Here is a 12444-nt window from a genome sequence, read left to right as displayed (position 1 = left end):
GCACAAGAAAAAGAATACTCACAATCAGACACCTCCCAGGCTAGAGGACGCTAATTACATCCAGCTGGGAGAGGCTATAAGCTGTAACAGTGCTGAGTTTGGCAGGACTACAGGCACTTTCCTAGACATCTGGTAAAGGTGAAATTGACTTCAACACTCCGTGCCTAGGACAGGTAGACAAAAACCCAGGAAGATTAGCATTGGCCTCACAGCATCAGATAGAGTGACTTGGCTACGTTTTTTGTTTCTGGTCCAAAGCTTTCTAACTAGAGTAGCAGGTTTAAAGAAAAAAAAAATTTTCCCTCCTTTCCCCTTTATTGCTTCTGGTTTGAGGCAGTTAGTTAGTTACTTATGTCCATGTGATTGCTTTCTGGTTGCATTTATGGTTACTAGGATGGAATTACAAATACTTCACTATTACTTCCAGCCCTCAGCCAGATGTGAATCTAAGTTAAACAAAGACTTAAGATTCTCAAAACATTTTTTTCTTATTACCTTTTTTCCCCAGACTGGTCTGTGAAAGAATGGAGTAATGAGTGAGTTTTTAAATTCAGAAATTAGTGAGGACAGTGCTGTTCTTGTGTGAAATTCACAGGAAAGCATCCACTAAACACATAGGATTTTACCTGAAATTTGGATTTTACCTCTAAGAATCACAATCCCCCAAGAGTATTCACTAGAAATCTTACTTATACACTCTACATATTGCTAGTTTTATTTCTGCATCCCTGAAGAAATATATTTTATCCCTATGGCCCATATTTTATTTTTAGATTAGGATAACCCAGAGGTCATTTTGAAAAGTTGTCTGCCCCCTTTTTTTGTCACATTAATTTTATTAGCCAGTTTAAAAGAGATTACTTGCCAAATTAGATGTTTTCATGTGTTCTTTTGCTGAATCATCTACAAATAAGTTTCCTATTAAAACCTACTTACAAAGCAGCTCAAAACAAAATAACTTTTTTAACATTAAGAGAGGTTGGATTTTAAAGAGATTAAAGGCAAGTGACTGCTAAAAAAGACACAAAAAAGGACAAAGTATTTGAAACTTTCACAAGAATGGAAAATGTTTAATAAACTTAGAATGGTGGGCTTATTAAACGATAGTGTTATTTACAGCTATTATTCATCAACCACAAACACGAGAATGTGTTTGCATGGCATGCTACAACAAAAGCTTTATTCAGTCCATTCAGAAAACATTGGCAAAATAAATTTCAGTTATAAATTCACAGATACAAGCTTCAAAGTATAAAGTTGCATATAACAAAAAATACAGGTAATATTTATAACAATAACTTACAGATACAAACTAATGATAAACTACAATTTCACAAAAGATTGTAAACATTTTGCACACTTGTCAGTCCTTTCTTCTAGGCAAAGTGCTCTTTTGATGACAAATAAATTAACAGATACACTCTAGGGTGAACTATTTCCAGGCAATACAAAAAATGTTTTGATCTGTTTTCTTCTTGTAAACATAAGTTTTACAAAAAAAAAAAAAAAATGAAGAATCAATAAAAGTGTCTTGCAGGCCAACTATAGATTACCTACCTGGGCAGCAAAGTGATGTTGGAAATGCTTTGGGTGTTAAATAAAAATTAACATTAATATTTTTTCAATGGTATTTTATACATAATAAATGACAAGTTTATAACCTTAATCATTTCTATCCCTGAAAAAAGGAATTAGGTATGACTTATTGGCAGCTGTGTCATTGAATGGGGTAACAAGGGCTGGAGTCCAAGAGTTGTTGGCGAATGAGCTACAAAATAGAAAGAAACCTGTGAATCAGTTTTTAGGGTGAATAAAACTTCATCTAAAAACAGACAAATAACCCAAGGCAGTGTGCTTCCATGGCTCATTACAGCTGAGGGCTCGAAGCCACTGCAGTCCACCTTCTCGGCAGATGCATTCACTTATCCAGCATCATGAGTAGAGTATGAAGCAAGAATCTAGGAATAATTTTCTCCCTCAAACCTTTTCTGGGGTCATGAGCTTCTGTCACTGTAATGTTATCCCCTACCCCATTCTAGGTACTGTACCCTGCAGCCAGAAAAACACACAAGCTTTGTTGTAGAGATGTTGCTGGTTTTTACACACAGGTGTCTGAAAACAAGAAGCTCAAGTTCCCCTTATTAATGCTTATGTATCTCCTCTGGAAACCATACACTAAAGCACAGTTCCCTCAGGCAACACTAGTCTTTCAAATGAGTGTGCACAATTATGATGCTAGTGTTAGTAAATGACAACAATGATACAAGCTCTGTTTTTATTTAACCAAAACTTAAAGTGAAGTTGAGTTCAGCTGTGCTGCTCCAAACCAACCCCCGCCCCAGCAACTACAAAAACTGGATGACATTTTAAAAAATCTGTTGGACATCTGAAAGATGCATAAGGAGAGAAAGATTGCAAAATCAAGTCCCTGAGAGGAAGGAAAGAGAATGAGGCTGCTCTTCTCCCACAAGGATGGTGAGAATTTTAAAATAAAAGGAACATTTAACAGGCTAAGAAATTTGGCAGAGTATCCAGAAGTTAGGCTTTGGCTAGCTAGTAGGGACAAAAAAATGAAAGCCCCCTAAAGAGGAAAAGCCCTAGTTAAAAACAAAACCAAAACCAGACTTTTGTGATCTAATCTAAGGACCAGTGGAACAAAACTAGATCAGTCTCAGGACACTGAGCAGATTAAGATGAGCCTCCCCACCTGTCTATCTGAAGTAAAAGTGTACTCATCCCTCCAAAGATGCCATCCAGGGCTTCAAATTATTTTTAGTATTTCATATCTGACACTGGAAATGCAATTTTTAAAAAGAATGTAAGAAAGACATGACTTATTTGAAAAGAGAGGAGAACAAACCCACAGAGTAGACCCACAGAAGGTCCAGACATTGGAGTAATTGGACGTGAACTTTAGTATAACTGTAATTAATATAATAATAATCTAAGGAATAAAGTGACAAAATAGATATCAGCATAGAAATAGAAATTCTCAAACTGAAGAACAACCGATATTAAGAGGTCAGTGGATGAGTTTTACACATTATTAGGAATGGGAGAATTAATGCACTAGAAGTTAGAGTGGAAGAAAGTATCTAGACAAAAGCACCTGAGGTCAAAATGTTGAAAAATATGAGGGCAGAAACAGTTTTCAAACAGAAAAAAGTTAAGAATTTCTTAATGAAAGACTTCAAAGTATACATTCCAGAAGCACACCCACGGACATAATGATAAAATATTTTTGAGAACAAAGAGAGAAGCTGAGGGAATATAAAAAGATATTTACTTTCAAAGGAAGAAGATGATCAAACAGATTTCCACTACAGGTGATGCCAGATCAATCAGCTATTCATATGTGAGACAAGAAGAGCGAGGGAAGTGAAAACGATGAAAGAAAACTGCCCACCTAGCTTTCCACACAGAATAAATATCACCTACAGTTCCATCACAGAGTTACTCAGGGATACACGGCAAAAGATTTGCAGGACTATTAAAAATTCTGAAGTACAAAAACAACTTAATGACAAAATAACTGGAAAGATATTAAAGTTTGTGGTAAAGAAAATGATATTAAGATGGAGGAATTATTTTATCAAAATTGTTTTGCCTTTTTGGTATGGAAAGTGACGAGCTAGTTGACATTTTATGAAAATATGGAGTAAAGAGCAGGTTACACAAATCTGAATAACAACAAAGCAGAAATACTTGTACTGCTTGACATCAAGAATTATAGCCTTGGTATAACATGGTCAGATATTAATATAAAGATAAATAGACCAATGAAACTGAATAGTTAGAAATTGACATGCAAAATTTATGGACACTTCACTTATGACAAATAGGGCTCTAGAGAGGAGCTGGGAAATCTGTATTTTTACCAGTACAACAAAAAAGCTTTACTTCCTGTCTCACACCACACTCAAATTTATTTCCAGATGGTCTGTAAATTTAAATGTCTAAAGTAAAGCAAAGTTTCTACAAGATAGGATAGGAAGAATAGCTTCATTATCTTTGAGTGGAAACAATTTCTTAAACAGACCTCCAATAATACACAGTCCATGAAAGAAAAAATCGGACAAAATTAGCTCTATTAAAATTAGGAATTTGTGCTGAACAAAACATTCCACAATAGAAAAAGCAGGCCACTGATAAGATGGTTATTTTCAGCACACAATCATCAAAAAGCTTTTTATGCAGATTATGTCAAGAAGCAAAAATCAAGTTTTCAATAAAAGAAACCAAAAGGCACGTATAGGTCTTCACAAGAGGATATATAAATGTCCAACGGGGAAAAATGCAGAATCTCAGCAGTCATGAGAGAAAAGTAATATAATGAAATAGCACTACAACATCTTCCAACTGAATAAAATTAAGAAAGCGGTGGCCAGGGTGCAGGGCACCTTGACCTGTCATATGCGGCTGCTCAAAGTGCCAGCTGATTCCACACTAACGGAAAACTGGCTGGTAGACCGACCTAAGGGTGGGCACATGTGTGGCCTGTGGCCTTATCTGTGTTCCACTCTCAGATACACACCAAACAGAAGCACGAAGTCCCTAGGGTGCACCAAAACGCATGTTCCGTAAAACCCACAGCAGTGTGTTCATAAATACCCGAACTGGGAGAGACACAAAAGTCTACCCATAAATGGATAAATTGTGATAATATTTCTCAAAGTGGAATTCTATACAAGGAGAAGATAAATCACTGGCTCTTGCAACAATACCGATGAGGGACTGGAAGAGTAAGACACACATGAATTCCTTCTCTATGATTCAATTTAGATAAAGCTCAAAAAAAAAAAAAAAACAAAAAAGAAGGGCAAAACTGAGGCATGGTTTTGGAAATGAGGGCTACATTACTTTTCAAGAAAAAGAATGACCAGGAGGAGACACAAGAGGTGTCTGGGTGCTAATCATTACTCCATACCATCTGGGCAGTACTTATCGGGGTATGTTCACTGTATTAATTCATCAAACTGTATAAGTTCTGTGTGTACTTTCCTACGTGCAGAATTTGCTTCAGTAAAAATTTAACTGAGTGGAGTAAGACCCAGTCTAAAGATCTGACTGTGATCTTTCCCCATTGGAAAATAAAATCATTTAAATATTTATCAGGTGAAGAACAAAATTCTTTTTCTTAGCAAAAGTCAAGCAGTAAGAGTGATCATTATTGACATTTGTCTTGTAGCTGTAAAGTGGGTATTAGACTTGTCCTTTCAAATGAAATCACAAGAAGAATGATTGGATAATTTTTTCTCTCTAGTGTAGTCTACAGCATTCTTTAGCTACAACTGAGGTAATATTTCAAAATGTAAATCGCGTCTGTAATCTAGCATTAGAAGCTGCCAGTGACCGGCTGACTGAGTGCCAGCTCTGCGATGCTGGGATACCTACCATCCATGTAACTATGTAGCGCAGTTAGCATTGTCCCGTCTTGGGGCACATAGGCAGAGTAAGCCATTTCTTCTAACATGGGCGGAGACAGCCTGGAGGGTGGGACCGCGGTGACGGGGGCAGAGGAGGCGTGATTGGGGCTGACGTGCTTCTTGTGGCGCGCTCTGCAATTCTGAAACCACACCTGTGGGGAGAAAAGCGCAGTAACCCACGTCACTGGTCAGCTTGGCAGGGTATTACACGGATCGAGTAGAAACGAATGTGGCTTCAACTGCTCCATCACTTGAGCACAGAACAAACTTTTTTTTAAGTTCTGCAGACAGAAGGGAAACAATTTAGCCCGGATAGCAACAGTCATTTTTTTCCCCTTAGAGAGTCCCTCTCTGGTAATTTACTTGAAAGGATAGAAAGGGAAGAGGAAGTAGAGGAGGAAGAGGAAGGAGAAGAAGAGGATGAGGAGGAAAAAGAGGAGGAGGATATGATGGAGGTGGAAATAGTGGTGGTAAAGAAGAGAAAGAGCGTACAGGAGGAGGAGGAGGAGAAGAATGCTGGAGGAGGACCAGAGATTTAGCTCAGTGGTTCCGCTGCCTGAGTTCTATCCCGCTGCCTAAGTTCTATCCCGGTACCGTCCACACCCCCCCCCCACAAAAATGACAAAAGGAGGAGAAGGGCAATGGAGGGGTGAGGGAGGGAGAAGTGAGGAGGGAGAGATGATAAATGGAGGAGGAGGAAGTGGAGGACTGCACAAATGGCTCAAGGATTCCAGAGAAGTGCCCTTGCTTTTACTACTGGCATTTAGGAAAAAAAGGAATGAAGGTAAAAAGCTTTTGAAATCAGGACCTTAAACACACACACACACACACACACACACACACACACACACACCCGCTCTGAATGTATTCTTAGACACCTGCTGAACTTATTTCAAATGCTTATTCAAATGATCAAAATCCCTACTGAGAATTTAAACCTTTCTACAAGCCTCTCGATTTAGTTAGTCCATTCACATTTTAACCTGCTGTGTTCAATTTTTCTTAGTGAATACATAGACCATTCCCTAAGAAACACGCTGATGTCAGAGCTATAATAAGAAAAACTAGTACTGTTTAAGTAAAATTAAACACAACCACATCCAACCAATGACAGAGTTCACAGACTGTAAAGGTGCTGAACACTCAGTTGTCCACTCTCTTGCAGAAACGAGGCGAATTCAGGACAAGTAAGGTTATGCACCCAGGTGCGTGTAGATGAAGCTGAACACACCAAATGCTTCCAAGGAACTCTTCTGCCTGTATTTGAATTCCCTGCCAGGAAGGAAAACTTCTCCACAGAGTGTTACCCGACTCAAACTCCATGTCCCTTAACTGCCGTCATTCCAAGCAATTCTGTCATGAGCGGAAAGTTACAGCAAGGGATAAAGACCTCAAGGGAATTAGAAACTTTTTAGGATCAGGGGAGAAGGCCAGGGCAAGGTCAAGGACCTCGCTTCTGTCCAGGGCTGTTGAGCAGGAATTGTACAGCACAAGAAAATTCAAGGAAATGAGTGTGGAACAGAAAGGAGCTTCAAGAATTTATAACAAAAGTTGGCCTGATGTAAAAGACACACCTGACCCGGGGACTCAAAATAGAGGGCTGGCACAGTGTGAATTCAAGGGGTTGAAACTCAAGGAGTACAAATTAATAATTTAATGGCTCTTGCAGTCCCCGCCCACGTGGTATAAAGGGTGGCTCCAAGGAAGGTTCCAGAACAAGGCTTAGGCACACATCAAAGAAAATGAATGAGATCTCAGAGGTGCCTCCTCATCCTCTTAGAGTGGTAGATTCTGAGATCCCAGGACAGAGCCCACGCTGAAGTCTCCGGTCACCATTCCACTCACAGGCTCCATAACTGCAGGTGCCACGACTATCACCAGTTGTACCCAAACGAGAAGCCATTCTGACATTCATTCCCTAGCTCACAAAAGACCATGCTGCCACCCACCTCCCTAGAAGTTGCCCTCCCTGAAGGGCTACAGAGACCCTAATCCAGATTCTCTATAGTGGTCCCAGAGTTTCTTCAAAAATATCTCTGTCTCCAGTCAATTATACATTGGACAGATCTACTCACTTGTAACTGTGTCCAGTTATTACCGTTTCACTGAAACAAAAGAGAATCGCAGACTTGGAAAACAAATATAAATAGTGTGTAACATAAATAGCAGAATAACCACTCTTAACGCAGTGATTCAAACACCTTCTTGGAAAGACCATCTACAGGAAAGCTAGCAGGGAGAGGTATGTGGACACAGCGTCATTCTACAGGAAAAGCAAAGTACAGCTGAGGATTCCAGGCATTAGAAGAAATGTGACAAGAAAGCTACACCTTCAGAATTCAAGTTAACTGTTTTCTCCTTCTGCTTTGCAAACCTCTACCATGAGTTCAATATTTTTGAGGAACACATTTTGAAATTTTTATTGAAAAAGTTTTAAGTTCTAAATCGTAAGTACCATAAGCTGAAAGCAGACCATGGAAATACACTGCAAAAAAAAATTTTTTTTCCTTTTAATCTAGCTGGGCATGGAGGCACACCAGCTACTTAGGAGGCTGTCAGGATTATTGCAAGTTCAAGGTCAGCACAGCTAACTTAGAGAGACCTTGTTTCAAAGAGGGTTGGAGATGTAGCTCAGTGTTCCCCGGGCTCACTCACCATGGACACACATGTACGCACCTGTGCAAATGCACAGATTCCCCCCATGCATAAAATGAATCCTGTAGAAAGTCCAGACAAAAAGCCAAACAAAAGAATTTAATGTAGGAAAAAAAAAACCTGAAATTGTGCATTATTGGAAAACCATGGCTTACCAATTTAGGGAAAACTGGTTAATCATTTCAGAGAGAGAGAGAGAGAGAAAGATAAACCTCCACCTCACATGGAACCAATCCAAATAAATTAGTTTTTGTGTAAATAATTGAAACCATGAATGTTTAAGGAAACAAAAGCCAATACTGATACCCTTTTTAGATAGAAAACATAACAAAGGCCACAACTATCAAAAGATAAAGACATCAGAATACATAAAAACATATAAGTTCTGTATGGAAAAATAGGTGAAAAGGAACTTGATGAACCATGAAAGTTTAATATGACAGGATTAATAAAAATCAGTAATATGGAGAGAAAATAACTCACCAGAAAAGTGGACTGAAACCATACCTTTTTTTACAATTGTAAAACAAGCAAATTCAACTTCACTGATAAAATAAGTAGAAATGAAAATAAGATTTTCTTTTCTGACTACCAAATTGGCAAGGGTATAAAAAGAATGGACCACATTCAGGATTCTCATGAGTTAAGGAAAAGAAACACTTATAAGTAGTTCCTGGCAGAGGCAGAATAAATTAGTATACATGTTTTGGGAGGCAATTTATATGTATTGGCCCTAAATATTCTACCTTTTGATACAACACTCTCTCGTTGAGAAATTTATCAGAAGGAAACTATTGGGCACACATTCAAGACAGATACATGATGTTGCTCATGGCAGCATTTTTTAATACTGAAAAATTAGAACAGAAATGAATTATGCTATGCTCAATATATTCAGCAATAAAAATGATGTGCATATCATATGCAAAAGCATCTCTGGTACACTGATTGAAAGAAGCAGTTTTACTCTGTTTCTGTGGGATCTACAACTCATGATTCACTTATCTGAAAGGGTATATGAATAACGACTGGATCGGTTGCAGAAGGTTAAAGAAAAGTCAAGTCACCCATCTTTATCCTGTGGCTTCAGGCCAGTGACAATCTGTTCTGTTACAAATGTCTTGCAAAGATTTGCAGCTTGTGAAGCTGGGACTCTCCATGCAAGGCTGTCCCACTATTTCCACCTATTCTTTGGGGGACCTACCTTGCATCTTACAATAGTGACCTAGCAGGCAAAATTCTTCCACAACCCTTTTAAAGTGTAGTGCCTGACACCAGGAAGGGTTTAGGGAGTGGATTGTGATTTCCACTTTGATGTCACAGTAATTTAATTCTCAAAAAATACCATGGACTATATATTTAAATTACACACACACAAATGATACACACATTTGTGTGTTAATACACCTTCCTTTGCTATCTTATCAAAATATCTACCATTCAGTGTTCACATAGTGAAAGACAAAAATCTAAGCACATATTCTCCAGGTTTCAGCCGCTGATTGTTTTGTTTTGTTTTTTTGTTTTTTGCTTTTTTTGGTACTGGGGCTTGAACTTGAGTCCTTGCGCTTGCAAGGCAGGCCACCGAACTGCTGAGCTAAATCCCCGGCCCTTCAGCCCTTGAGAGCATGCTAACTCACACAAAATATCGGCGAATGAAATACTTGTACATTACATGTCATTTGTTTCTCTGTGGTCCTTCAACTACTGAGAAATGTTCTAAGAAGACCCTGGCAGGCTCGAACATAAAGGTCGTGACATGCAGGCATCCTTACCATGGACGTACAAAATCTTCAGTTGGAAGGCACCCTCAGACCATGGAGTCTGAAGTACGCACAAAGGAGATTTCACTCTCCAAGCACAGGAAACTGACTGCCTTCTTTGATGTTCACGCCACATTTGAAGCCTTTTCACACTAAGTAAGTTCCTCAAGAGTGCCTCTGCAGGGCAGCTTTTCACCCATGTTTAAGGAGCGCTATTCTGGTACAACCTATCCTTCCTTTCCAACATCCTGACCTTGTCTCCAGATAATTATCCCTTTAATATTAGGACACCATTTCTAGACCATTTACGGCGTTGGTAGCCTTTTCTTAAAGGCAGCACTCTTTTCAGTTTGGTTCTTTGTTAGTCTGAATTTTAGTGCCTTAAAATAACACAGTACTCACTCCGAGTGTCTGAAAAGTACAGGAGCTGTGGGACCCCAACCCAACCCCTGGGAACTATAGTCAGCAGAGAAGTGGCTTGCTCTGTCCTTCCCATCTGCTTCTATTTTTTTAAAATCTTATAACACTGTTTGCTTCCTAAAGTGTCAACCACCCAGTTTAAGAAACAATGAAAGGATTTATCCATTCACTTCCTAAAGAATTTCGTTTTATCTTGGTGTTTCTTAAATTTTTTTAAACCTTGAGTAATTATAATTATTCCTCGCATCCTTTCTCTTTGCAGCATCTCATCACAGATGACTTCCCCTTAGAAGCCACCCAGCTCCCTCAAGATCTCTGCTGTTTCTCTACCAATTTCTTCCTGGACTCTGGGGGTTGCTATGTCCTATTGAAAGAGCATCTTTTACTCTGCCCTCTAGCTGAAGTCTACTGTACTTAAGTTCCATATGTTTCTCAAGGATCTTATTCAATTTCTCTTTGCTTGGGTCTTGTCCTCCTCTGCAGATTTTTACACACACAACTGCCACCATCTCTGAATGATTAGCACAATTAAGAGAGACTTCATCTCCCTCCCAAAAGAAAGGGCCCTGTACTCATGGGTCCTTTGCCTTGTCTCTGCTTTTCCACTTCAGTCTCTAAGTCATTTTCTCTCTCTAGCATTCTCCCTTTGCCATCAGTGTACAGTTGATAAGATGTGAGTTGAGTCTCACTACCTCAGGTAAGTCTTTTTCCAAAAAGTGACTACTTTGCTAGGTCTCCCAGCTAAGGCCTGTGCCTCTGTCTGGACTTCACTCAACTTCAGTTCTTCCCGTGTGGTGTCCCTTGCTTCTGTTCAAGAGGAAGCTCTGCATTCGCAGGCCTCACAACTTCAATTCCATTTTCCATAAATTCCAAAGATAAAGTCTTCCTTCCAGTAAGTTTGTGCTGACTCACACTTCCCTAGCCTTTCCCTAGTTCTTTAGCAAAAGCACCCACTCCTGACCCCTCCAAGAGCACTGACCCCAGAATCAGATGAAACTTAGAGCTGCAGTTGTCCTTCTCAGTCTGAGCATGTTAGGATTGCTGTGAGCACTCAATGAAGATGTCCCAAAGCTCACTTGACAAATAGCAGCCTAGCCCAGTCAAGTGACTGACCAGGTTGTGAAACACTGATTTAAAGTATCAAGTGAGCTATAATAGGAAGCTAATATTTGAGTTTTTGTTTTTCACAAGAGAACATTGCACACTCATAAAGATCCAGACTTAGAACTTTCTGTATCTCAGGATTGACCTGTAAAATAATCACCTGTATCACACGTCTGCTCAAGCCTGTCCTTTCCGCCAGTTTCTGGAGGGTCTGTGCATCTGGGTTGTTGTCCTGAGCAAATTGTGCTTGCATAACCTGTTGTTAAAAAAAAAAAAAAAGGTGTAAATGGTTAAAAAGACACAGTTCAATCTTCTGCATTTTGATGATAACAGAAATAAGACATGCTTAAGCAAACATGATATGGTAATGCTCGGTTCATGATCGCTTCTGTTCATGAATGATTTGGTTCGCAAACAGAAGCATTTGGCAGAATTTTGCTTACATTCACAAACTCTGCCTCAAGAGATGAACACCACCATGGCCGTCTTCCCTCGCATTGTGGAGTGAATCAAATTCATGAACCGAAGTACCACTGTACTTGTGTTTTATGACTTGAAACCCAACCTGGAGACATGTATATAAGTGAAAAAGTAGGCAAATTGTATATATTTACACACAAGGTGTTCTGCTGAAATCTTTAAAAATAATCCATTTCAATATAAATTAATCTCTAAACTATGCTGTTAGAAATAAGCATACCTTTTTTCCCATGCTCAGAACTCACAAATGAAATGCATATGAATACCACTTATACTTTTTCCCATTTTGTCAAACTTCTCAACATTAAAAAACTTAATAAAATATAAAAACCCTATAATATTTCTGTTCTACCTCTTCTGAGTGAAACAGGCTAAATGCCTGTAAAAGAACTGGTATTGATCTGAGAAGAGTATGTAGCTCAAGGATTTCACTTAATTGTAATGTCTCTGTCTTTTTTGGGGTACCTAGTGTCTGTGAAAGAATATCTGAGATCTTGAAAAGAGACCTGTGGGGCCAGAGGTCTGGCTCAGTGGTTCTGCTGCCTGCCTTGCAAATGCAAGGGCCTGAGTTCGATCCGCCATACAAAAAAAAAAAA

At 39.1% G+C, this 12444-nt stretch overlaps 1 protein-coding gene across 1 annotated transcript in view; it reads right to left on the bottom strand.

Moving 5' to 3' along the window:
* Positions 1–1360: 1360 nt before the first annotated feature.
* Lhx8 (LIM homeobox 8) overlaps positions 1361–12444 on the bottom strand; it is a 24940-nt gene continuing 13856 nt past the window's right edge. Inside the window, exons 6-8 of the mRNA XM_010605131.2 lie at positions 11529–11624; positions 5395–5578; positions 1361–1768 (exon numbers count right to left, since the gene is read on the bottom strand). Coding sequence (XP_010603433.1) covers positions 1692–1768; positions 5395–5578; positions 11529–11624 — 357 coding nt within the window. The 3' untranslated portion in view covers positions 1361–1691. The remainder of the gene's footprint in view (positions 1769–5394; positions 5579–11528; positions 11625–12444) is intronic.

Source organism: Fukomys damarensis, unplaced genomic scaffold (assembly GCF_012274545.1).
Source record: "Fukomys damarensis isolate Sample0158 unplaced genomic scaffold, DMR_v1.0_HiC HiC_scaffold_33, whole genome shotgun sequence".
Lineage (NCBI taxonomy): Eukaryota > Metazoa > Chordata > Mammalia > Rodentia > Bathyergidae > Fukomys > Fukomys damarensis.
The sequence above is the reverse complement of the archived record's forward strand: the minus strand, read 5'-3'. Positions and strand labels throughout refer to the sequence as shown.